This window comes from Odontesthes bonariensis, chromosome 13 (assembly GCF_027942865.1).
Source record: "Odontesthes bonariensis isolate fOdoBon6 chromosome 13, fOdoBon6.hap1, whole genome shotgun sequence".
In the NCBI taxonomy this organism is placed as follows: domain Eukaryota; kingdom Metazoa; phylum Chordata; class Actinopteri; order Atheriniformes; family Atherinopsidae; genus Odontesthes; species Odontesthes bonariensis.
The window spans coordinates 12,358,037-12,385,558 of record NC_134518.1 but is presented as its reverse complement, the minus strand read 5'-3'; the positions used below and the strand labels follow the sequence as shown (position 1 = coordinate 12,385,558).

General features: G+C 43.6%; 1 protein-coding gene across 10 annotated transcripts in view; it reads right to left on the bottom strand.

Annotated features, from left to right (window-relative positions):
- Positions 1–750: 750 nt before the first annotated feature.
- arhgef9a (Cdc42 guanine nucleotide exchange factor (GEF) 9a) overlaps positions 751–27,522 on the bottom strand; it is a 40,171-nt gene continuing 13,399 nt past the window's right edge. For 3 of the 10 annotated variants that reach the window (XM_075480991.1, XM_075480995.1, XM_075480992.1), the window contains 10 exons: positions 14,981–15,160; positions 13,859–13,948; positions 12,680–12,880; positions 11,285–11,464; positions 10,664–10,896; positions 9,478–9,607; positions 8,398–8,529; positions 6,313–6,556; positions 5,937–6,005; positions 751–3,182 (listed from right to left, as the gene is read on the bottom strand). In XM_075480991.1, coding sequence (XP_075337106.1) covers positions 3,007–3,182; positions 5,937–6,005; positions 6,313–6,556; positions 8,398–8,529; positions 9,478–9,607; positions 10,664–10,896; positions 11,285–11,464; positions 12,680–12,880; positions 13,859–13,948; positions 14,981–15,160 — 1,635 coding nt within the window. In that variant the 3' untranslated portion in view covers positions 751–3,006. The other 7 variants (XM_075480998.1, XM_075481001.1, XM_075480996.1 and 4 more) reach the window with 7 other exon arrangements.

The window sequence follows — 27,522 nt, the reverse complement described above, 5'->3', positions numbered from 1 at the left end:
TGCATTTATACCTGGTACTGAGGTCTACCGCACGCTAGAACTGGAACAACATTCGTCTCCAACGCAAAATACCAATATCCAAATATATGATCTGTTCTTTTTACAGTATTTACAGAGTGATAAAGGTAAACAGATGATCCTTCTGTTGCCCATAACTCGCTATTAATAAGATACTTTGAAATGTGAAACATAACTCGACTAACGCAAAAAAACGGCTTCCTACCGTATATTCAAATTAAACCGCCTTTCAAGCAAGATAAATAGATAACAATATATGACTTCTGTGTGGTTTTTCTACACATCGGAACTCAGAATAAACTACTTTTTGTGCAATAAAACGGATGCTGTGTTTGACGTGATAGGATATAATAAGGTGTTTTAAGTGGTTTCAGTCGGACAAACAAAGCATCTACTCGTGTGGAAAAGGTCTGACCTCGAAGTTTCCGTCCGAGCGGAACTCGTGCACTGGTGAACGAGGAATTCCCAGCGTGTGTGAGAGCAAGAGAGGAAAGGAAGAAATGCACTGAAGGGAAAATACATGACTAATTCAAATCTGCCTGTGAAACTGAATAGATAATCACTAGTGGAATGCTGGAAGGCACTGTTAGATAGCATCTCTCTTCTCCGCAGCAGAACGGGCCAGCGAGTGCGCGCGATTGTGCGTGTGTGTGTGTGTGTGTGTGTGTGTGTTTGCCTGCATGCTTGTGTCCGTAAATCGGTACTGGTGGTAGTGTTGAGTTGGGGGGGGGGGGGGGGGGGGGGGGGGATGAGGGTGGGTGTAGCATGGGACCTGAGGTTATCATGGCCTGGGAACCATATCTTTTTGCTGTGCCAGGCAAGAGAATTATCTTCCAAAACAATCTTACTGGGAGCCATCTCTACAGACACCAGCAGCCAACTCACCCATTTCTCAACTTTCTTTACTGAAACAAAACATAAATTACACAACATACAAAGCAATTCTACGGTCTTTTTTTTTTTTTTTTTTAAATCCAATAGGTTATAAGGCCTATAAGAAGGCAAACAAATGACATAGAACAATATATAACTCTTTCATATCAAGTTGTTGTGAGTAGTGAGGATATATAATGATATATCACATTGCACAAGTTGTCATACTGGTGTGTATGTGTACTGTCCATCGGGTGGTAGAATTCAACACAAAATGTACTTCTTATGTCAAAATATAAATTACAAACTGTGGACAGATGTTTCACTTACATTCCAAGAGTAGAAAAGAGTACACCCTCACGATGAGTGTAAATTGGTAGTTTCTCCTCAGTCCCTCAGATCCTCTCTTATCTAACGCCTCAGCACAGGGACTCTTATGGTACAGCAGCTTTGGGGACTTTGTTGATGAAACAAATCAATCTGATCAAGCCACAGTCCTTTGTAAATCACTTAACAGTGCCGGAGCTAACCGCCAGAACATGGATCAGATTTGGAAAACATCGTGACAGGGCGGCGAGCCAAGATTCGAAGCTGCAGTCTTCAGAGATGCACGAATCCATCAGAGGACACCTGCATGCTACAGAGTAAATTCCCCTTCCTACCCCCAACCCCACGGTATCTGCTCCCTGCCGCAGTGGTCTTTTCACTGGAGAGCAACCTAAATGTTCTTGACTATTTGTTTTTTCTGGGGGGGTCATTTTTCACCTCTGCGCTGGTGAGGGTTTGCACGTACTCATCCCGCTGCAGCATTGCATATTTGTGTCACTTGTACTCAAATGAGAGAAAAAAGATTGCAGATTGGATATATTTTACTGTGCGAGCACTACAAAATCATTAAGTCAACCGAGGAAGTCTTTTCTTTTACAGCTGATGTGAAATAATAATAATAATAAAAAAAAAAAGGAAACAGATTTTAAACCTTGGCCGATGCATCAACTTGACTTTTACTGCTCATTCCCGGAGGTAGGCTGTGCTCTTTCCAAACACCCAGTGAGCTGCCAGCACAGTGCTACAGGGGTGGTCTCTGAGGAGAGCGGGGGAGGGGCTGTGACACGAGGCAGGTGGACCATAACCTGCCTATCTCCTGCTCCCAGCTGTTTCATCTGAGCGGTGCACTGAGCCTCGGCGTGAGCGGTTGCGGACACCCTGTCACAAGTGCTTGGTGAGAGGATGTAAATATTCTACTGATGTTGCGAGTGATGATTTGTTCCCTGACCCGTCCTATCATGGCCGATGGCAGGTTTCCAAAAAAGAATGAAATCCTTCCTCTGAGAGCCACAGACTCACAGAAGCTGAGCAGGTGGGTAGAGAGATAGAGAGGACAGGAGGGATGCAGAGAAGGAAGGGAAGACTGAACACCAGATTTAGTCGAAAAAAAAAAGAGAAAAGAAATAAAAACTGGTAGGTTATTCTATGCAGACTGCATGATGCGGACGTCAGCAGAGCACATATGAGTCTGTGATCAGTGGTGGGATGATCCGACTCAGAGGTGACGACGGTGGTCGAGCTTGGAGTGTCCCACGCACAACACATCCCGCGGCCGAGGTCGTCATCTCGCCCGTCTCACATTCAGAAGAATGCAACAAACAATCTCACATAGCAGCGCAGCATGATCTCAGCTTTTTGGACACAATCGTACAACGAGGAGCGACCTGGCTCGGACCTCGCGTTTCTTTCCAGATGACGGATTAAAAAAAAGTTGAAATCATACAACAATCTGAATAACTCCAGAACATTCGGATGGCGTGAATATGCAGAATCCAAAGGGTTCATGACAGTTGAGTCAGCTGGAAAAGCATGATAACTAAGAACGTTACTAACATATATGAGTTGTAAAGTTGGATTTTATTTCTCAATTTTTTATCTTTTTTTTTTTAATCCAAGTCTTCAGTCCTCTTGGTGCTTCCAATCAATCGTTATAATAACATTGGTCCTTGACTTCAAAGTCTCTTGTGTATGTGTGTTTTTCGTATTTTCTTCATTATGGGACATAATCATCCAGTGTTTAGTGCTTCTAAGAAAAATAGCTGGTCCTTCAGAAGAGTCCGTGTTTCTCTATTTCTTAAATGGAGCTAATCTACTAAAATTCTGCCAGAAAGGAGCCTGGCCTCTTTTGGATTGACTGAATTCAAAAACCTCTCCTTGTGCCATGTCCTCCGTTACCTCATACTGCCCCGCACTGAGGGGGTCCTGGGGGGGCGGGTATGAGGGGGGCGTGCACCTGTTTACACCTGGGAAGGCAGGCGCAAAAAAGAGCAGGGAGGGGTTGCGAGGGGAGGGGGACAAGGAGGCGGTGCAGGGCACAAAGCAAAAGAGACAAAAAAAAGAAGGGAGGTGGGCAGCAAAGAGGAAACATTGTCAGTATTGTATATGAAACAGACACAACAACACAACACCAAGTCATGCTTCCACAGAAAACAAGCATGTAGACAGACAAAATGAGCCTTTAGTTAACATTCCTGCATATTTATCCTGAGATATGACACGGTATGATCATACGATGAACGCTGAATTGAGAGGAAAGTGGAATTCAGCTCTTGCAATGACACAAGGGAGACTAAAGATGCTATTCAATCAAACTGTCGCAGGCAAACAAGAGAACGGACAGGTTACACCCGATACTATGATGACACCAGGCGTTTGGACACGGGATGCTGTTCTTCCATGTTTGGTAACAGCACATTTGTTTGAATAGCACCCTCGACACTTGAGAACACAAGAGTGGCGGAAATAGAGCCAACAGAAAGCTGCTAATATGCGCTAAAACTACAGTCTAACATGTCATTTAGCTACAGTCTACAAGCATCACAACTATGCTACTGTAATTAAGAAAGAGATAACAATATTTGGAGATGAAATATTCAAAAGTTGCCATGGCACCTTACAAAATGAAATAAAGGGATGAGGAACAGTGTCTTCTATTAAAGATACTTTGCCAAACACTGTTTTAGTAGTTAGAAGGGGTTTGATCTATTTGTGTTAGTACAGCCTGTTTATCTTGGATAGTCAAGATAATGCTTGTAAACAGATTGGACAGTGACTGCATGCTCCAATGCCAACGTTAAACACAACACCTCCCAATGCTGCTTAGCAGTTGCCATGGCATCTTATTGTGCTAGCTCTAAGGAGAACTCTAGTGCATATACCTTTATCATTTTCAAACCATGTCCATACAACATGGCCCTCTTTCTCAAGATGAAATCTATAAATGAATCTGAAATTCAAGAGAGTACTTCACCTTGTGCCAGCCATGTACACATACAGCACTTAGAAACACACAACATTTACTTCTGACAGACATCTACAGGGTTCCTAACGTCAGAGAGAACATTCCAGCAGTGGTCATTAGTTCATTAATACCTTAATGGATGGTCATGCTTATTGTGAAACTGGCAAGAACATCAGAAATGGTAAATGTAGAAACATCTAGCCTAGCAGTAAAATGACTAAATCTTAAAGGATGATAGCAGCAGAGTGAATATGTGGGTCCTCTGTCGTGTCAGGAAGTCGCATCTTGAAAAGCTTGTTCGACGGGTTCTTCTGTTACTGAGCTAGCTGGCGGGTGTCGGTAAAGGTCGACCTGTAACTAACTGGGTTTCCATTCACATGTGAAGCAAATCTAAAGCGATCTTTTAGAAAAGCCGCAAAAAAAAATAAAATAAAGAAACACGAACCCGACATGTTTCCATTGACTGGTCTCTTGTGAATAAATTAGGCTGCATGATGTCGCCAGAGTATAGCCTACATTGCTGGCAGTTGTAATCCAATAGGGTAAGAAGTTGTCCTAATCAGATACGAAAGCTCTCACTGCGAGGAGAAAAAAGGAAAATGACAACAAATACTGCGATGGACATCCACAGGATGAAAATGGAAGTAGCGCTGGTTCAGAAATTTTTGTCCACACCTGGGACATTTTATCGTATCTGGGAAGATGCCAATCAGTCACGAGTTTACTGTTTGCCGGCAACAGCAGTGATTTCATTTTAATCTTTGCGAGGTCTGACCCGAGTCCCAAAGTGTCTGACCCGAGTCCCAAAGTGTCTGACCCGAGTCCCAAAGTGTCTGACCCGTGTCTGACCCGAGTCCCCCTAATGTCAATCAATTCCTACTCAAAGCATCAAAAACCACCTCAAGCGAGTATATTCATTTTTTTGTGTCTGCTTGGTTTACTCTTCATTCATATTTCCTTATTCACATCTTCTAAATGTAAATGGAAACATGGTAAAAAAAAACAATGGAAACCAGGCCAGTGTCAGTCTTCGACATACACCGTTTCAGTGCCACGAATGTCTCTCATTCTCATTCTCTCATTTTGAGGAAAATACATGGATCTCCTGACTTCAGTTTGCCATGTTGTGCAATTGTTTGAGATCGCCTAACACAGTTTATGACTAATTACCCTTGTGCTAAAAAATGACTGTTAACAAAATAAATGGCTGCTCAGACTTTAAGTACCACACTAAAGAGTTGATTATTGTGTCGACAGTCTGCGTGCGAGTGGAACTGAAAGTGCTAACAACCACTCTAACTCAGCGAGAGAAAGACATTCAAACAGTCTGAAGTACTAAATAGTTTCAAGACAAGCATGACACAGAACCCACATGTCCTGAACACCGGTATCGTCCTTTAAGCTCAATACTTCATGCAAACAGCCCTCTGTCTTTTCATAGATGCTTAACAGCGGCTTTACAACTCATATCAAATTATTCTCATGTAAGGGCTGACAGATAATTAACTCAGAGACGAATATTGGACATAATAAAGTGAGTAGACATGAAACCTCTTGACTTTTCTAGCTTACTTGGTACAAGACAGGCCTAGGTCCGCTCATAAACAAAGTTCGTGTTAAAAAAGGTGTGGAAAGTGGAAAAAAAAAAAAAGAGAGCAGGTTAAGGGAAGAGTAAACAGCGATGAGAAGACAGAGCACACCAGCGAGGAAACAAAAAAAAAGAGGGGAATCACCTGATATCTTCTTGTTGCCTCACCTTTCTGTTTGGTCACCTTTCTCACCGTCATGGCTGCCTGTCGCTTCTGGTACTCAGAGATCTCAAAACCTAAACAACCACCAAAACAAATAAATTACAGCACGTCGGCTTTAAGGTCATAAACTGCAACATGGTGTCTTTTATTGAGACTGAGGAACAGCTGAGGCATAATCTATGTTTTTATTAAGTGGCAGACAAGAGAAAAGGAAAGAGTCCTTCTCCCCATGATACAGCTACTTAGAGCTGAAACAAGATTACTATGCCCATTCAATGGCTGAAACTTAAGCGCAACATTGCTTACTGTACACATGGAAGCCAACTTTTTAAACCTGAGAGCACATTGCAAAGTAAACTGCGGGAGGTGTGTATGGCTCACCGATTTTCTCATCCTCCTGCACCATCTTCCTCTCCTCGTGGAAGGCCCTGAGCCAGCGGATCTTCTCCTCTGGCTTTTTAGCCAAGAAGATGTGGAGCTCCTCACTGTCTTTGCTGCACAACTTGAAGGCGTTCTTCACGCTGACGTTGAAGTCGTCGTCACGCCCGTCTACGGCGTCCCGAACCTCGTAGCGGTCCATGTCGATGCGGCCCTTATAGTACAGGATGTCCCGGCGTATCAGATCCTGGTGAATAAGAGAGGAAGATGCCTGTAAGTGCATGTGTGTGTGTGTGTGTGCGTGTGTGTGTGTGTGTGTGTGTGCGGTAAACTTTAGAGCTGTCAACAAGCATTTCTCCCTTGGTATCCTGGGAGTCTGTCGAGTACAACCCCGTCCATCTGATGCCCAAAGATGCAAAAACCTTCAAAAGCATTGCAGAATGCCTCAGTAAATCTGCTCCCGGATGCCACAATACATTTCCACAATCAAACGCTGGTGCTGTGCGCTGCTTAACGGGTTATTACAGGTCAGTCTCTCCAGAACGCATGCCGGAGGTACGTTTGTCCACATGTACAAAGCTTGGTTCATAATCCAGAAGTGGAAGTGGTGAGATGAAAACCATTTAGGCTGGCTTTGGTAGGTTTTGTGTAGAGCAGCATCACGTCATGCAACAGGAAATACGACCGATGAGTATGTCCCGTTTCCTAAACTTATACGTGCATTTTTAACTCCTCCTAATCTGCTTCATTTGCAGGTGGGAGCAAAGTAGAAAAAGTAAGAACTGAAAGAGGGAGTAGAAAGGTGGAAGAACTTTTTGAAAATGTAATTCAGAACAGAGATTGTCACGAGATCATGTTATTACAGAAACTTCATTTTCTTTCTTTCACAAAACTCTTTGTCTATCACCACTGATTAATGTGTAAATCCTAACCAAATACCAATATCATTAGTAAGTTATTCGACTCACTCATTCTGCCAACACCACCAGCCGCTTCAGCACGCACACACTGCACAGGATGCATTACACTGACTCAAGCATTTTCAGCGAGAAACTCAAAATAGCTTTTATCCAATGTCATCACTTTATGATTGCTTTAAGATTATGATTATCAAGCATGCTGCACTGAGGCTCCACAGAAGCACATCAAACAAAACACCCTTAATCTATGTAACTTTTATCATTTGCAGGAGAAAGAGAGCAAAGAAAAAAAACAAAACAATCCTCACTTTTACCCTGAAAGGAAGGTAGAAGGAAAGGCATCTTTTAAATCAGCACGGAGAGATAAGTGTGGATCTTTGTGCCGATAAGGAGAGGATGAAAAGAAAAGATGGAAGTCTTCTTGCAACGTGCTCCTACTGTAATACACCCCGTGGGCTGGTGGGAGGCCCTACGCATGTTGGACTGAGGATACTGGATATGCATGAGCGAAAAAACACAGTCTGGAGTTTATAATTCAGAGCATCTTGACAGTAGGCCGGGACAGCAAACCCAAAGGAAGTTCTTAAGGCGCACAGGGGTTCACTTCTGGTGCCAGAGATGTTCAACTGTGAGAACTGCAGGACAGGAAAACAGAAAGACAGCACATCTGTATGTCTTGGTTCGGTTTTGTTCTGCGTTTGTCTTTGCAATGATGAAAATGCTGTTCGTCTGTGTGTGATGATGCTTTTATCAGGCCTCCGTGTATGTTTGTGTCTCCGTGTCTGCCTGCATTTGTGTCTCCGTCTCTGTGCATGTATTGCGTCTAGCCAAGCGTGAACAGCCGTCTGACAGGAGAGAGTATAGCCTTGGTGCATTAGAGCTCAAACTACCACAGCCCCCATTTTGTGAGAGGCGCTGAGGATTTGGATGCTTCTTCTCACAGAGGACTGGTGGGTCTCACACAGCATTATGTAATGTATTTTCGGCTCATCACAAGGGTTTTGTAAAGTCACATTGTCTTCATGCATCACTGTCACCGGCCATGTGATACAACGACTTTCAGGATCACAAGCTGAGGATGCATCGCAGCAATTAGCTTGTTTTCACCCGACAAAGTTTTGAAATGAAACGGAAGAAAACGAACCAAAGGGAGATGGAAAGAGCTTACCTTCTTACAAAGTACCAGCTGGTGATCAAAGAGAAAGAAGACTCGCTGCTGGCTGCGTCCATACGGTTGATAGATCCATGACAACTCCCCAGTGTAGATAAGCTCTGAGCTCCTGTCTAAGATATCATCCCCCTATACGTAAACACAGATAGACTCAGCCAATTAAAAGAACACTTGGACTTTGCGCACTTAGTCATTTTACTCGTTCTATTCAGTCCTACTCAGCCTGTGGAGAGTTGTGTCATGTTTTATGTGGCTCTGAAGAAATCTGAGACATTAACCATCATAATTAATGTCACTTTGAATCTTATCAGGGGTATATGTAATACAGCATATATTAGGGTCACTGTGTGCAAAAAAAAAAAAAGATTAAAGCCATAAATTTCCAAGAAAAGAAATGCATTATTCTTGTACATGATCTCATGCACATACTTTTGTCAGAAAGAAAATGGTATCAGTTCACGGTGCTGCACTTCCAGATGCAAAAACGCACCAATCACATGATCCAAATCGGCATGTTGTTCGCTTTTTGATGTCCCCGAGGCCGGGCAATGTCTCAGGACAATATGCTTATTCTAGGCTAAAATGAGGAAAGTATCTCATCTCAGGCTTAATCTCAACAGTAAATACACATTTTTTTGGTAATACCGTCCTTGCCTCCTCTGGTTATGATGAAGTAGCGTCCCTAACACGCTGTCGTAGACATAGCTGCTTTTTTTTTTTTTTGTTGTTGGAAACAACAGTCACACAAGGTGAAACATATTAGAAAACAGGAGGTATAACACCAGCTGCATTATGGGGATGTCGAGTCTGATTTCAACTGAATTTTGGGCACTGTTTTTTTTTTTTCTTAATCTCTTACAATCATTCCACCTTTGAAAGCACAGCATTACATTCCTTGATTACACCTTTAAACTTTTTTTAACATTACTTCACAAGAGGCTATCAGGTGCAGGGTTCATGCTGATGTCTGGAAAGCTGAAAGTTCAGAAAACAACCTTCTCAGTTTGTTAAATATACCAACACTTAAGGAATTAATGGAGGGGATTCGGCGAGGGGATTCTTTAATAAAGTACGTACCTCCCAGTCGAGAACTGAAGCCTGCCATTGGGCAATCTTATCAATGTTCTCCAGTCTCCTCTTCCTCTCATTGATCTGTTGAGTGACATTCCGCATCACGGCCAGGGCTGCTGCCACGTATCGATAGTCACTATAGACACAGTGTGCACGTAATTACTCCGGGGTGTGGAGGGACAAAGTTGTAACCCTTCCGAGTTTCATCACTCAGACACATGTAATGTTGCTGTAGCGAATGATACAGGGTAGCCTATCAAAGACAGCGGCTATGGACTCAAGTAACAGTGGCAAGTCTAGCTGAACACAGTCAAAATAACCCACTGTGACTTCATTCTAATCAGCCAATCTCTTTACTCACAGTTAACTCTGTTGGTGTCTGTGCTAACTGAGCTGGATTTATCCCTCTGGCTTAGATGTACTACGGATCCCAGCCTCACTTTGGAAGATAAAGTGTATGTGTGTGTGACAGCATTGTGTGTAAAAGAGTGACAGAGACAGGCCTGTATCTGGCAGATTCTCCACAGCTCCCTAACAGACAAACACTGCGATCTGGCAGGCCTTGCTGGCAGAGCTGGCACCTGGCCCTCTCTGGCTGAGATCGCCTGTTTTATGAATGACCTTGAGCTGGCTTAGACACGCTGAATCATTCGCACCATGTTTCTGCGGGCTTGCACATAAGAGTTTGCACATCTGGATGCTCACATCTGTGTTTGAGAGCTCATCTGCAAACGTTTATGTTGTGCACTCGGCTTCCGTGCTGTGCACGCAGTTTTGTGGAAAATGTGGAATCTTGCATAGAGTATGTGCCAGAGAAAGCCCCAATTCATATCTTATCTATAATCTATTTATATGCAATGCTCAATGGAATAATGTTCTGGCCGTGCACTTCTTTGAAAATAATATGGATTGCAGTGCTGCGGCACATCTTTTTATTGTGGCTGACGTCCCCTAATTGAAATGTTTTCTTTTAAGACACGAACAAGCTGCTAAAACTACGCAAACCAACATTTACTTCAGCTCATGCATGGATAATTGCCGCTTCAGAGGGATAAACCCAGCACTTGCAGCAGCTGCATTTCAACACAATGCATCTGGAACACAACGCCGCATCAGTGGCGCCTTCTTTTCCGACAAAATGGATTACAGTGAAACTCATTGGATGAAATGAAATATTGCCGGTGTACGTTACCTGTGCTCCTGCGCGGTATATTTAAGGAGCTCAGCCAACTGGAGGGGGTATTTGCAGATTTTCTGGACAGGGGTGAGCAAGAAGCCATCTATGGCAATGTCGATCATTTGCTGGAGGAGGCGACAAGCCTCGAAGAAGTGCTGGTACCTGCCATCCCTCATCAGTTTGCTCAGCTCCATGCAGGCATCCAAGTGGTTGTTACAGTATTCTGAATAGATCCAGAAACCGTCTTGCTGTAGTGTAAAAGAGAGAGATACATTAACAGAGAGGATTAGGGACAACGTCTTCCATGAAATACTAAGTAGTGGACTGCCACTGAACACAGGTTTCTAGAATTTTCATTCTTTTCCTCAGGATCATGACATAATTGTCTGTTATCTTAAATGGTCTGCTCCTGACTTCATTACCTCCGCAGCTTCGGTGTTATCTGAAGATACCGAGAAAATTTTGTTCAGATTTTAAGATTACAGACCCAACAAATCACTAGCCGTTATAGCTTCCCTCGGCTGGAAACGGCATCTTAGCTCTTTTTTTCCTTTTTTTAAATTTTTTATCCTCATTAGTTTTCAGTGTGTTCAAAGAAAAAAATGAAGAAAATGCAATAAAGAGGAAAGTGCTCACGTGTTCTAAAAAGCATGGCCCGATTTCAGAGAGGTGGGGGTCCTCTGTGTTGTACTGTTTCTCCAGATCTCTAACAAAGCCCATCTGGAAGCGGTAGATGTCCTCGATGTTCCCAAAAATGACCTTCAACTGGTCGTCATTGAACATGTCCACGCGCTTCCTGCACTGGCGCAAGTAGCCCTGAAACAAGATGGGATGCAAAAACTTAAGACCGCACGCAGAAAAACTGAGACGTGGCTGCTTTAAACGAATCAAACACAGTCAAGCTTTAGCATTTCATGTAAAGATTAAAAAGTGCAGCTTAATCTGAATAAATCATTGTCAGTGAATTCACATTTCTCCATTAGGTAAGCATTCATTTTTATTCTTATAGATTTTCTGAGCCATTTGCTGTGAACTATGTGACGGACAACGTTTGAAAATGGCTATGATAAGGTATAAATCTCCCTTATGACTGGCTTGTCATGTGCGTTTCGAAGCTCACAAACTCGTGAGCTGCACCACATTTCTTGCCTGTGCATGTTAAAGCAAACTCAAAAAATGCAGGATGCAAGAAGTGTGAAGGTGGGGATGTGAAAAATCTTCCCTATTGCAACTATTTTCAAACATCATGCTCCATCCACAGTGTAAACAAAGGGTATACAGCGGATTAAGAGAGAAAGATAATTAGATAAGCAGAAACTTGCACTAGCAGCCACCCAAAGTCACAGCTGCAAAGTTTTTTTTAATTTGACTCTGTTCTGATATGACCGCTATGCACTTATGGAATAACTGCTGCTGAAAAACAGCACTTCAGACAATCAAACCTGAACTAGCTTGCGTTTTTATGAGTCTAACTCTATTTTTAGCTTGTAGCTACGGACATGACAACATGTTAAATCACTATCAATTATCCTCTATCCCCATAGCTATTTGTTTCAGCTTACCTAAGTAACATGTGGTGCTGCTTCACTTTTGATTAACTTTATGTAAATCATTCACAAACATTGTAAACTGTTGTGTGCACGCCATCACTAAACACCAAGACACAACAATCAGACACTGTGTCAAACTCCCCATCTTGCCATACTACCACATCCCATTTAACACAAACCACGCTCGCACATTTACTGTGCTACAGGGATTCACAATTATTCCAAATTCGCACATTTGTGAAGAATGGTAACATGACTTTAGCTCAAAATATTTGAGGGCTGAAATTCTACATTTCCTTAAATGCAGCGAATCATATCTGCTGACATAGGCAGAGGAATTTCCAAGGATTATAAAAGAAATTGAAAGATTTACAGGGTTTTATTCAGATTCAAATATAGGTTTTGAGGTTTTGTTACTGAAGGTGGCGAGGCGCATCCCGGAACAGTGAAGCAGAGTAATGTGTGTGCACATGTTTACTACCTCACAGATGTCCTTGAGGTGTTTAATGTAGTGTCTCTCCGTGCTCATGATCTCATTGATGACGTTAGCCCTCATCTGGTCTCGGTTTTGGAGGGGTGAGCCCAGACACAGGCAGTCATTGGTTGGATCCAGGTGCCCATTCTGCACCTCGCTGGTCCCCTCGGCCGGCTCCCCTCCACCGTCCTCCTGATTCACCCACAGCTGAGGACAAATATATTCAAAAACACACCGACAAACAAAGCCAATGATAAGAACTGTGCACCCTTACAGAAACTTTTAGTGAACAGATTCATGTACAATCATCATCTTTTTTTTTTTTTATTACCAGGCATTAACACGATCAAATATTTTGCACCAACACGCTCCCAAAAAACAGCACACACACCAAATACGTCAACTCATCCCTTGCACACAGAGCTTTGTTTAAAGGGTCTCTGATAGTTTGAAGGATGACTAGGTGAGGGACAAACGGCTAAACACGCTCCCGAGTATAAAAAGCCATTTTTCGGAGACTGAGGACATTCAATGCCCAACTTCGGCCTTGTGTGTGACTCACAAAACTTCCCCTATTACACATCCGCACGCCTCACCTCAAGCATGCACCCACCAACACGCACTCACACCACACACATAGGCTTGCTCCACTCTCGCTCATAGAAGGGGCCAAAGTGAGCGTGGTCTCAGATGCCAAGAAGCCAACACCTGATGACACACAGTTTGCCAAGAGAACATCAAAGAACCGACGGGTAGAATGCCAAACACAAGATGGGAAATGTAGCGCCATAGACAAGCAGAGTGACAGGTGGTAGAGCACTGACTGCAGACGAGAACTGGTAGCGCAAGACTGAAAAATACTCAAGAGTCAATAGTAAACAGTGTGCTGAGGAAAAAGATTAATCTACGAAACAGAAGTAACCATTAATGTTAACAAGAATGATCAGTCCAAATGTGAACACATCTGTAGAATTTCACTTTTGGCCATTAAGAGGGCTTTTCACATAATCTTTACTTTTGACTCGTCAGTTCTGCCTCTCTATCGACCCCTTCGCGGAATGATGTGATAACGTCATGGGCACATTAATGTTTGGGTAAATGTCGAGGGTACGTTGCGTGGACAGACTGGAGCGGGTGGGTGAGCGGGGGCAGGCTGGATGGGTAGATGAAGCTGGGAGAACGCACCTTTGACGTGGTGTTTTGGAACCGTGGAGTTGCTATGGGGTTGATATAGAAAACCTGTTTTGTTTGGGGCTGAGGAGGGTGGGGTTCCACCTTGGAGAGAGAGAATGACAGAACAGAAAGATACTTTTTGGTTGACAATCAGTCAGCCTGTCTGCCCTGGCCTCTCAGGAGTGAATATGGAAGGGTGGACAGGTGGGAATGGCCATGAGGAGTGTCTGGAGGGGGGCGGGTTCTACAGTAGGAGGTCTCCACCTACAGCAGGAATGCTAACTCTGCCCTCATTAGGATAAAGAGTCCCTCCAGGCATGTTCAAAGACATATGAAACAATTCTGCTTCGAATAATAATTTGTTTGATATGATATTTACATAAAAATACCCAATTACCTGCATAGAATTTCTTAAAATGATGTCTAAACTCACCTTCCTCCCTGAAATTTGCAAATGATTTTCAATGCTTAAGCGTAATTACCGGATGCAAGATATCTCCATTCTCCCTTTATGTACAATGCATATCTCAAGTTGCCATGCGACAATTTTGTGAGTATCCAAATGGACAAGGATTTACTTCCAAACTGAATCATACTTGCAGATCTATGCCTTTGAATTTGAGTTCAGAGACACTTTACTCTTTTAACAGTTCAGTTAAAGAAAAAAAACAAAACAAAAAAACCCCCCCAAAAAAACACACAGAGGTGGGAAGAAACGTCGTAATAAAGGAGGTAAAAAACATTCATGCGGAAGTCGCACCAGACTTATGTGTTAATGCAGTTGAAGGAGGAGATATAATGTAACCACAACGTAATGTGAAGCTGCTGTTAATTTAATTTCACCAGGGGCACGAGTTGAAGGTGATGCCAAGGCAAGCTAAAAGGGGGTGGGGGGAGTCATTAGCATCTTTGTTTCATCGTCCCTGAATGCCCAATAAAGGCGCTTAGCTAACTGTTCTCTAATCTCTTGGGTGTTATGTATCATTAAAATAAGGTTGCGTGTTTGCGTATGTGACATTGTAATGGTGCATGTGTGTATTGCAGTATGTATGTTCGTGTGCCACCGTTTTTGTGTGTCTTCGGGTGTCTGTTGTGTCTTTGGGCACTGGCCAAACATAGCTGCACCTAACTCACCCGTACAAAGCTGGCAGGGAACCATCCTTCCTCCTCATCAATCTGGCCCCACCACCAGTCCTTGTTGGAGGCGTCCAGCACCTTGATGACGTCACCGGCCTTAAATGCCAACTCCCGATCCGCCATGGTCACATGGTCCCATACTGCCTCAGCGTTGACGATTGAACCTCCACTTATCAACTGCAAAGAAAAAAAAAAAAAAGAAAAAAAGAAAAACAATGTAGGGAAAGAGAGTATTTTCTCGTGCTTTATTCTGACGGCATGAAGCCACTGAAACAAGAGTGAACTGTACACATGCAGATGCTTATCAATAATAAATAGACTCGCTTGATTCAAAACAATAAATAAATCAACTCATTTTAAGACAATATGGCGCCTAATTTTGGCCTCAATTTGTGTGAATCCTTGTTGCGAAACCCACTCAGATTACTAATGGATGCAAATACACACCCTCAAAGCCAGGGCCCTCTAGCAGTTTAGGCATTGCAATGCAAATGGAGTGACACAATAGCCAACACTGTCGACAATACAACAGAACAAATACAACACGACGAAATAGGCAGAGCCATCAGTGGAGAAACAACACTGCGTTTAGAGGGACCACACAAGTCTTCACACAGGGACGTAATTGGCCCATTACAACATTATAATAATTACATGTGTCAATGTAATATAAATGCTGGGCAAACAGACGTGAAGGGATAATCTTCACTCCTTCATGCTCGCACCGAGGCTCGTTTCATTTGCGGCACAAAAAACATGGATGGATGACTCATCAGATTTTGTCTATTGATTTTAAAATCATGAATAAATAATGTGGACATCAAGCATTGTGGAAAATAAACAGTTGCACTGCAAAGCTGTGTAACCACGCAGACGAGCAGAGCACTGCACGATGTGCAGAAACCGGGCATAGTAAGGCCACTGAAGCCGGTAGGGTGATGAGTATTCTTCAGAGGATCTGGAGAGGCTAAAGGTTGTTCTCATTAAAGGACGAGAGACCGCTGACAATGTTCTTGAGAGACACCCGAGTCTGACATCATCAATCCACAGCTTCACCATCCATCACACTGACGACTTAGCTTTGTTGCCCCGACACCTACACAGTCATGCAGATATGCACAACTGCAGCTACATTTCCATCCATGTGTGCGGTAACCCCGTGTAAGCCTCTGTGGCACATTTCCAACTGTTCATCTAAACCGTTCTCTCCACAGCAGTGTTCATCAGCATTCTGCAGTCCAGAGTTAACCATGCATCCACTCCCCGGGGCTGTGGGCAGAGCAGCCAGGGCTAACCAAGCCTGACAGGCAATGCTTAAGCTCCAGGTAAGGTGTTATCAAAGACCTGGAGATAGGGATGCCAGATAGGTGGATATGAAAATACTTTACTCTTTTTAGGACCTTCTTTTAATTGAGCAAACTGTGTTTTTTTTCCACTTATCATTTCACTTCTTAAACCTTTGTCCGTCCAGCTCATTTTTCTAGAACTGAATTATTTCATACCTTCCTGTTTATGCGCTTTAAAGAAAAAAAAAAAAAAAAAGGAAAAAAGAATTTCCACGAGAAACAGCAGATCGTGCGAGTGTGTGCGCCCCGTGAGGATCTAAGCTCTCAGACTCAGCAGATACGCTGGCCCCTTCAACCTGCAACTTCCCCAATGGCTCACTGAGACAGCTACAGGGAACATAAGCCAATCAGGCCAGAGGAGTGAACTCAAGGAGGGACGTCCATGCCTAGAAGGCAAAGAACAGCCGTCGTCATGGTGACAGATGAGGATGCTTCACTGGTATTGACAAGATGATGGGATGAGGCAAGGACACTTGAGGATGCACCAGAATATTTCCAAATTTGGGAGTGTGGTGGCACACAAAGAGTGCCCGCTGAGTGGGGTGTCTCTTATCTTCGCTTATGTTTAAAAGCCCTCCAACAGAGGAGTAGAGGAGGATTACTGCAAAAACATGTGTCATGCTGCCATGGAAACAGGACCAATCAATAGGACTCAAAAGCATTTTTAGAAAATGACAGTTTATCCAGGGAAACTAATTTCATCTAAAATCCCCTTTCACACAAATATGTGCCGTAAAAAAATATCCAAAAGGCAGGAACAACAAGCGGAAGCTCAATCAGTTCAACCTGACTGCCACCATCTGAAACAAGGACCTCAGTCGGAAACAGCACCACAGAACAGCCCATAGAACAGATTACCACTTGAAAGTGAGGTCAGGTTTGCTTCTTGCCCTTCCAGCTACCACCCTCCCTCCAGCACTGCTCCACTGTCAACCCCACTCACTATAAGCACAATGTCTCTGTTCCCCATCAAACCGACAACATACAGAAAGAGCAAAGGAAAGCGAGAGCGAGACATCCATTCACAGCTAAATGTTTCCTCCCCCCTTCTGTTCTCTCCTTTGCCTCATCTCTCCATCTCCCAAATGAGATCAGTACTGCCCTCTCCAATATACTGCATCCCTTTTTCCCTCCACATGTCTGAATAAATTAAAAGCATTACATAATCAATCTTCCTCAATCCTCCCTCAGCACAGCCCCATACCTAGCTTGATCAAATGGCACACAGTAAACACACACGCAAACACAGAGAGGTGCCTCTCATCATAACCATCATCACCCGTTTGTCGAGCAGCTCTAATGGCCCGTGTCATCATTATGGTTACACTGCAGTTACAACATAAAAAAAACAGTAGCGTTAAACATCAGTAATTCAACCGCAAAAGCTGTATTTGGGTCAATTGCAAATGGATACAGAGGAATCTATCCTGCCACGCAGATGTTCATGACAACGTTTTCTGATTCTTGCTCAAGCGCATGTAAAAGGAAACATGTAAGAATAGAAAGCCGATTCCCTCGCTTGTATCGTCTTTGCAGCACAACACATCAGCATTCACCGCACTGGCAGATCCACTGCATTCCGACATCCTCCTGTCTCGAGCCACAGCACAGCTGCACCAAAGCACCTATAGCATCCCTGAGCAAACACACACATAAACACGCCTTTAGCCAGCCTTACCATGTTTGTAGCATGTAACTGTTCAGAGAGTGTATGCATGGAGAAGTCCGGTTCATACAATCATGATAATTGAATCCCTTTCGGAAGTTGTCGAGGCAACGGTCCTCCCTCAAGAGCTGAGCCTGAGATGTGGAGTAACAAGATGCCGTATTCCAGAAAGAGGTTTCTCTTTCCGACGCACCGAGCGAGTCTACCGGTCCGTCCTCCCTGTGTCTGCCAACCCTGTTATGTAATACACTTATACCCCGAGTCTGGGAGCCAATCAAAGATGCTCTGCCTAAAACCGGTGAGAAATACACGCACATCCTCACACGTAATTGTTGTCTCACCAGATACACCATTTGCACATTGACACTCCTGACTGCGCGGCACAAAGCAGAAACTCTATTAGAGGGTACCTGCCCTGGAGGAATTACAGATGTGTGATCCCTTGGGACGTGTGGGGGGACTCCGATTCAAAGAGGAACAAAACACACGCCACCCACTCAAAACCGTCTCTCACACACGACTTGGCATGCTCACATGCGCGCATGTGAACACAGATCTATAAGAAGGACTGTGTTATGAGTGCTAGCCATAACCACTGCAGCGTTCCAATGATGATCTTGTGACATTACAATTATATGTTAAAGTTTACAGTCCTGTGGGGTCTCTGCTAAGGAGGATGTTTATGCGATGTGCCAGAGTGATGACAACACCAGTCCACATGCAATGGCATGTGATGCAAGTATCTGTGTTCATAATAAGAAGCTGCCAAACCTCTCTTTCTAGGGATACAACATTTACCACTCAACTCCACACACAGAAAAGACGACAGCACTTTGCTATGAGTGTTGGTGCGCACATACAGAGTCTTCAAACAATCCCAGCCAGTCTTTCTCTATAAATAGGACTGTCATGGACGGCTCTGGGACAGGCTTTTAGCATACCTATTTCTGACATTCATTCAACATTAATGACACCTGCCTCGACCCTTTATTACACTATGCCACTGCAAGAAAAGGAGAAAGGTGTTTTTTTTTCTTTTTTGGGGTCAGCTCCATCTGACAGGCTTTTTCACTTAGAGGACATTTTGTCTGAAAGAAATGTTCCCATCCAGCCCCACATTTTAATAATCCTTACATAATGAGGTTAAAAATGGGTGCAACACGGACAAGTTGTGCACAAATGGAGAAATGGGAATATTGTGGGGCTGTGAAATGGGAGCTGAGTTTAGCTGAATCTAAAATGGGGGAAACCTGGAGTGATGGAGGCCCTCCGTTATTAGGCCTAGCCCTCTGCCTGCTGTCTGTTACAGCTCAGCTGAGATCACAATGATCCCCTAGAGCCTGTGAGCAGCAGCGCAGACCTCTCACTTGCACCGCTATTTGCCACAAATATCACGTTCAACTTCTGTAGAGGGATCACTGCACAGCTATTAGCTGCCATATTGTGGATGTGGCTACAGTGGATCACAAAAGAAAAACAAGTCCTGACGCAGCAGTAGGATGTGATTAAAGAAAAAGCAAGAAAAAAGAAGGAGACACACCATCAGATTCATTTTCACTTTAAAAATCGAATTATCACAGATTATAATGGACCAATGCGTACAATCCACAATATACAACATGGGGGAGAGGGAGATCGACGTGGAAGGGGAAGACAATATTTAGGGCTATAAACGCGGAATATATATTACCATTCGCCACAGAGAGGGTAGGAGCATCACAGATCTGTATCCGCACAACTACAACCACCACTAGACAACAGTAGCTATCACAAACGGTGAGAGGACACAAGACATAACGAAGGATTGGGGAGGGGGGAAACAGAAATACATTATGTTGTACCAACGTCATTCATTTCAACGCGTAGCCGTGATGGAGCGCCGGGTGTCCCCGCTCTCGACCAACGCGCACCGCTTTTCTCTCCTCTCCTGTACGAAAGCGTGGTGCGCTGCGAACCGGGCCCCAAGCGCAGATCCATTAACGAGTACCGAGGATGAACATCAACAGCACGTTCACAAGCACCAGAACCGCGATCACCGTAAACACCGCGCAAGTCTGGACATCCAAGGCCATGGCGCAGCGCTGCAGGCCGATGCTGAGATGGGCTCTGTGTTACGGCTTGTTTTCAGCTCCCCCGTCTAGACGCGTCGCTTCAAAGCGACCGAGAAATCCACCATAATCGATGGGCAAGGAATACGGCAGGAGAAGAAAAAGAAATGAAAGGAAAAACAAGATGTCCCTACGTCTCTTCACACGAGTACGCGATGCAATTCATTAAGGCACGGGAAGAGATGCATCATCCTCACCATCATCTCCGTCATCAGTCTGCACCGCGATTTCTCCCCGCTAGTCAACACCTGCCGGTGTTTCGCCTCTTCCCTTACACCGACCAACTGTCAGGCCAATAGATTCTCAAAGCAAACAAGAGAGAGGCTGAGCGCAGGCTGTTCGCAGCTGCTGAGCTGCCTTCCGGTGAGCGGGGACCAGGGAGATGAGCCTGAGAGGCGGTCCTGTAGTGATCAGCGCTCCACTGCTGGACCACCGGCCTCAGCCATCACCTACAGTCGGGGGAGGGGCACAGCCAGCCCCCCTTTCTGACTACCACCGAAAGCAGAATCATAACCTCATTCATCTCTCACCCCATCTAAAAATATCACGTTGGTGATTTATCATTTATCATTAACAGCTGGAGGGGAACAAATGTAAAAATAATGGATGCCTGTTCCTCAAAGTGATCACCATCTTATCGTTTCATCGGCATGATGTCAGCCTTTATGCCAATCTTATCTGTGGCAGCACATTAATCAGATGCAGTATGCTCAGCTGATGTGATAATCAACAAAACTGACACTGTGCTATCACTGGTGCACCAGACAAACATCACTAAAGCAGGCGTCGCACAAATCCTGAGAGGCTTCTCCAAATGTTCAATTGATTCAAAGATAAGAATTTAGTTTTTTTTTTAATAATCAGCACATCAGCCAGTTATCACATCTCATCACATTATAGTCAAGGTAAGTCCAAGCTTGTATATAGTAGGAGGACTCAAACTAAATACAAAGTGCCACAGTCTAAAATCATTTTCAAGCACTTTCTAAAGCGGACGCAGGTGAGGATCCAGGCTCACAGGCCCTTGCTGCCTTTCTCTTAACTTCCCAGTCAGATTCAATAACCAGACGGTAAGGTGAAAGAGTGTTGATATGAACAAAGAGAGTAAACTCATTCGAAATCAAAACATCGATGCAGATATTTCTCTGGAAATAAAGAAGGGACAAGAGCGATATTTTTTTTCCTTCTTAACCACCTCCAAAAACGCTGTTGTGCGCACATCAGTTTGTAAAACCTTTCATCATGTTTTATCAACTTTGAACTAGAAGGGCATTTAATACATCTCGTAAAGACGATACTCAGTGGGGACAAAAATAATCGCGCATGTATGGATTTTATAAACAAACATGGATTGGCATACATAATGCAGCATCAGAGGAACATCCTCACTGATAACACTGGCATGGACCAACAGAGGCAACCTTCTGTGGTGTTTGCCAGTGGGAATTGCCCTCTCAGTGGTGTAGTGCAGCGTATACAGAGTATACTCATTTATTTTTCAGTTAGCACAGAGCGCATCCGCTGCCAAATCCTTTCTTATGTGCGTCAGATACAGCAAAGTGCTGCATGTAATTATGTAAAGAAGACAGAAGCATTCTTGTCCATCTCTGCCTTTGGCTAGAAACAGTTTCCATTGCAAGATGGCTCGATTAGGTTTATGCGTGTTGGTGGTAGGTGTCGGCTGGAATTTCATACAGATGTTAAGTGGTGGATGTCGAGCAGAAGAAGTATGCAGTGCAGTTACCCTCTCTGCCTTGACAATCAGAATGAAAAACTTTCCTTTTAGATAAAGTTTACTCCTCAGCCATCCTTTTTTCTCTCCCACAGCAGGTATCCGAGGCCTGGAGTTTCTGTGCTCGTTTATGTCTCTGTTCCACCCTCTCATCCTCCAAGGCTGATAGCCGCCCTGCCCAAGTCTGGTTCTGCTGGAAATCTGCTGGACATTCTTCTTCTTCTTCTTCTTCTTCTTCTTCTTCTCCACCTTTCACTGCCAGCGTGCGAGCTCACTCAGAACTAGGGGATTTCTTTTTCGGCATGTAAAATTTGCTCTTATATTGAGGACGACTAAGTTGAATTGGAACCCGTCTACTATACAAAAAATGACTGATTTGAACTGAATAACACTGAAATCCTGAACATGGCAGAGTAGCCTCGCATGTCCCGACACTGTAACAGAGTGTAACTGTGGCAGGACGTCACATTTATCACCTCAATAACTTTTAGTGCAAATTCAGGAGCACTGAGGTTTGCACAGTGCTTACAACCCTCTCACCATAAAGGTTGCGACAGTGTGCAAAATATAAAAAGTTTGTGACCTGATGCCAATTAACTGCATTCGCTTTGATAAAGTTCAACTGGTTGCGTGCAAAATTTGCCATTTTTAACATCTGACATGTTGTATTTGTACCAATTTCAATTAAATATGGACGTGGGGTGATTTGCATTCCGTTTATGTCCCAGCTTTTCTGGGAACAGGCTCATATTGTGGATCACACTTTTGAATCACCAACAAGATGTCTGTGCCATAATGCAGCAATCATGTCACACCCTTGACCTAGAAAAACACGATGACACACAGTGGCACAGACAACAGGGACAACTATCAGACAGACTATCACACATGCTGAGAAAACCAGTGGTACATTGGTTTTGAATTGAAGTATCAGAAAGAACTCCTCAAACCATTCACACAGCTGTTCATTCATGCTCAAAGATGGCATGTATTGCTATCTTAGCTGACTTTTCTTAGGCTCAGGGCCTACATTGACTTTGTATCTTTTGGAAACAGTATGAGTCTTTGGAACATACCAAGAAAATTTATGAATGTTGGCAAAGCAGATAATACATTAGGGGTGTTCCGAGAAATATTCCCTGGAAGTCTTATCCCCGCAAAGACTGTGCTGTTGGAAGCAACTGTAACAACAGAGCGGAGCGATGTGCAAACATTTCAGAGCAGCCTTTTAAAACCTAAAGCAAGAAAGCTTTTGGTAGTCACCACATTTTCTTTGCAGGGCCCTTTAAGGCCCAGTGTTGCGGGTGACAGGACAAAATGGCCCCGGCTCCCATCTGATGCACATTTTAGCCGTTGGCATGCACATCGCTGCTTTGGCTTTCATTTTCACAGCAATACTTACAGTGGACACTGTGTTACTCATGAACCCAGCGCAGGCTTGTCGCGCTTGTCCTGTTGATCGGACGCTATCAGTGTTGGCAGATCATGAAAGGGGAGCAACACAATCGGGATGAAGTCTTGAAAGAGAATAATGAAGCTATAGTTTAGTCCCCACACGCCCAAACCAGCCATCTCCAACTACCTAACTATACAACTATACACTAAAAAGTATAGTAATTAAAAAAAAAAAAAAAAGGACCTCAGAAGAAGTTCAAAAGAATAACACCAAAGGAGCGCAATATATCAGTATTTTTAAAGCCATAAATAATTTCCAGGGCACTTTCTGCACATGCATGCTGATAAAAGCGACGGCTCCTGAAAGCCAGGCTTTCAGTGAGCAAAGAGCAGCACGGTGCATCACAGCTGAGATATGACAACCGTTCTCAAACATGCTCCCCCTCCTCATCTGTGCTTTTGTGTGCGTGTGCATGTGTGTGTGCTTGAGACTCAGTGAGAAGATTACATAAGCCTGTCCTACCTCTATGGGCTCCCTCTCCAATCTCCCTGACATTTAGACAACAAAGGTCACATCTGAAAGTCTAAATCTGCACAGACACCAAATGCTAATATACTCATACATATACAGAAGAGAGGGAGAGTAGGTATGTACGGCAGAATTTCGCCCACGAGCAGAGATTCGTGTGTTAAATAAGCCTTGAATTAAACTTCCTTGACTTCCATGCACACTGGGTGCTGAACAAGCATATGCATCATTGTGAGGCATTTTATCAATGTCAGGTTAAAGCTTACAGCATCCTGTCGCTGTTGTTTGAGTATTTCTAACATAATTCGACGAACATATTACGTACATAGTAAAATAATAAAGCTAACAGCTACACAGCTAACAACCCTTAATCTGAAAAAGCTGAGACGCTGTGTGAAATGTTAATGAAATCAGATTTCGAATCTTCACGTCACGTCATGACCTCCGGACTACAAAGGGGAGGGATCATCTGGTTTGTTATCAGCGCTCAGTTCAAAGCCTGCATCTCTGATGGCACGGAGTGCATTAGTGCCTATCGGTGCAAATCGCCTTTCACCGGTTTAAGACATTTGGAAATGTAAAATATGACAAAGCAGACCCAGGACTGCTGAGCAGCTAGGTTTCCATGTATCAGACAAGAATGGGACAACATTCCTCACCAAAAAGGAACAGACACTGGTCCACACTCGGCTCCCAGATGTTTACAAACTGTTGTTGAAGGAAGAGGGGATGCTGCATAGCGGTAAACAGGGCCCTTTATTTGAGACGTTTTGCTGCCGTCAAATTTAAGACGAGCCAATATTCCAAATAAAATAGTAAAACATCTTCACTCTATTGAGAATAAATGACTCCTGAACCTGTTCCACATGAGCAGCTGTAAACTCAGGATTTGCTTGGGACATCTTGTCCCAGGAGAACTTCCCCAGCGCAAATAGGATACTATGGTCCAGATTCAGCCAAAGGGGGCAGATAGTGCACAGCTAACAGAGGCCAATCTAATGTCATTGCTTTGGACTCCCTCCAGACCTGGAGTGGGCCTCAGTATCCAGGCAATCAATATTACAAATGTGAGTGCAAACAACCCTCCTTGAAAAAAAACAAAAAAGGCCCGTGTATTACTACCAAAATAGGATGATGTCACAGGGAATTTATTTTCAATTTATGACCCTGAAGAAAAAAACACAGCTATTTAAGGAGGCACTTGTTTGCAACAATACTGTTTTGGTCAGTTACTGCCAAGCCGACACGCACAGCTCACCCCAAGATGGAAATGTTCCTTGGTTTTTAAGCATTAGCTTAATTCCAACACCAGTTACATATGCACGCATCAAATTTTCTAAGTTGAATTCATGAAACATCTCATGTCTGAATGAAAACTTTCTCTGAAACTGTTGGATTTTGTAGAACTTTAATGAAGAGGCAGAATTCTACAAGGCAGCTGGCTAAGTAAAGAGAGCACTGACCTTTTTCTGATCTGAGATCAGCTCTTTGAGATGGTCTTTAGTTCAAATTGTCAGTCTTGAGGTCAGTTCTGAACTAACCGGTCTTTAACGGAGTAGCTACATCTTTAGAAAATACTTTCCCTGAATAAGACCAGTTTCTGTGCTAGCAAATAAATATGTTTGTGGTCAGTAGGTATTTGGCTAATGGGAGACAAACCCACCACACCCATTTCCCCTCCAGTCTGCTCCAATTCTTTTCTTCTCCTCCCATCCCCACGGCAACCACACTGACTTCCTGCTTCCTCCCAGGCCTACCACAAAGCGCCCTAAAAATAAACCGCCGGACTTTTTCTGAACGCAGTTTTGTCACCATTGTTCGGTCATCAGCTGTTTATTCGTTCAGCTCCGTTTGGCTTTTAGTACAAAGTCAAGTCAGTGGGTCAGAGCATTAAGAGAGCTGAGGAGCAGAGTAGGACAGATGAGAATGACAAGGGAGGTCCTGCCAAGTAGGGTGGCAAAATCATGGTTAAATGCTATTTAACACCAGAGATATCACCGCATTCCAAGACCAAATAGCTTCAATATTCCAACACGTTCATGTAGTCGCTACGGGGCCAACAAAAATGAATGATTTTTTAATGAGAAATCAGAGCAATTTCTGCGTGTTCTGCAGACTGTAGAACAAGATGAATCTACCCTCTGACTGTGTTCTTTGTGTCAGCCCCTCATGAGACTGTATAACTCAGTGGATTGTTATAACTATAGCTGATTGGAAGAGAGAGAGAGTCTTTGAATCTAGACTACATAAACTTAAGAGTATGTGATGTCTCGAGAGAAACGAAAAGATCTGAAGACAAGCTTGCAGAGGAGACACTGCATTAGAGATGGAAGCTACTTTAAGACACCTCACTTGTTTTCTACACTTTGATGATTTCCGTGCTACTTTGTGTAGTGGTGGCAATAACAGCTGACAGCACACAATGCAAAGAACTACAAGAAAACTTTCTCCCCTGATCCGAAATTAAACATCCTACTGGCATTTAACACACTTAATCAAACTGCCACTGTTTGCCGATATGGAGCTGGCTCCTTGCTACAGCCTAACATTCATCCCACAGACATACCAGTTTTCCCATCGCTCAAGAAAACGAGTAAGAAAATTTCCCCAAACATGAAGCAATCATTTTAAAGATTATGAAGAATAATGCATGGGAGAATGATCTGGAACTACTTGTTTTGCCAGTCTGGATGCAACAGTGCATCTTTTAACACTCAAAATTTTTTTTGCACGCGTTCTCATGTTTTTTTTTGGACACTCTATGAGCTTGAAGGCGATTCAGCACATCTTCATAGCCGAGGTATTCCACAGCTCCAACTCTGAAAACGTAGAGCTCCAACACTCTTCAACACAGAATCTTTTACATCAGTAAAATAAGACTTACTTAAAAAGACAAACACACAGTGCCACCCGACTGCTTCGTCTGCAGCTGACGTTGTGGCTCTCTGTTCCAACTTTTCCCAACTTTTAGTTTACATATCAAGGGTATCTTCGCACTGCATGTTGTGTGGATGGGTACATGAGGTACAGTATGTTGTTTTAAAAAAAAAAAAAAAAATCCCCAGTCAGCTGTATGCACTTGGTTGTTGATGCACTCCATCAGAATTATTTTATTCAGGCAATTCCATAAAACACACAGCCAGTGTGCCTCAGTGTGTACCAGCAGTGTCATAAAGACATTTGATTGTTGTGTTATGATTTTGTACAAATGCATTTCTAATTCTTACAACCTTTGTGGAGTGAAGGCGTCCCACAGCCCCTTAGTGGGGTGGACACCGAAGGTTGGGAACCACAAATCTGATTTAAACTTGAAATTTCTGTTGAGTTTCCCATAAAATGAAACATGCTTCTGCTAGAACGAACTCCCCAAACACAGAGCTAAAAAGTAGGGAGCAGTGTCGAAAATACAATCAACTGTTTATCCTCAAAATCTGAGCCAGTGCATCCTCAAATAACAACCACAGATTGGTCATTTGAGACCCCAGCTGTGGCATGAGAGATGCACTCAAATGGCCTCTGCTAGGATTTAGTTGGATGCCTAAATCAGCACTGCTCGAGTATACTTGTGCAGTGCTGGTTGTCGCTAGTGTCACTATTCATCAGAGCACATTCTGCCACCTGCGGCCCAAAACACTAGGAAGTACGAAGCGACTGGTGCCTTCCTCTTCTTCCTGAGGTTTCCGACTGCACTTGCACGCAGGGCTTGTTGGGTGTTTGCACTGTGTCTCTTCAGGAATAAAATACTCTAAATTTAGATTTTTAC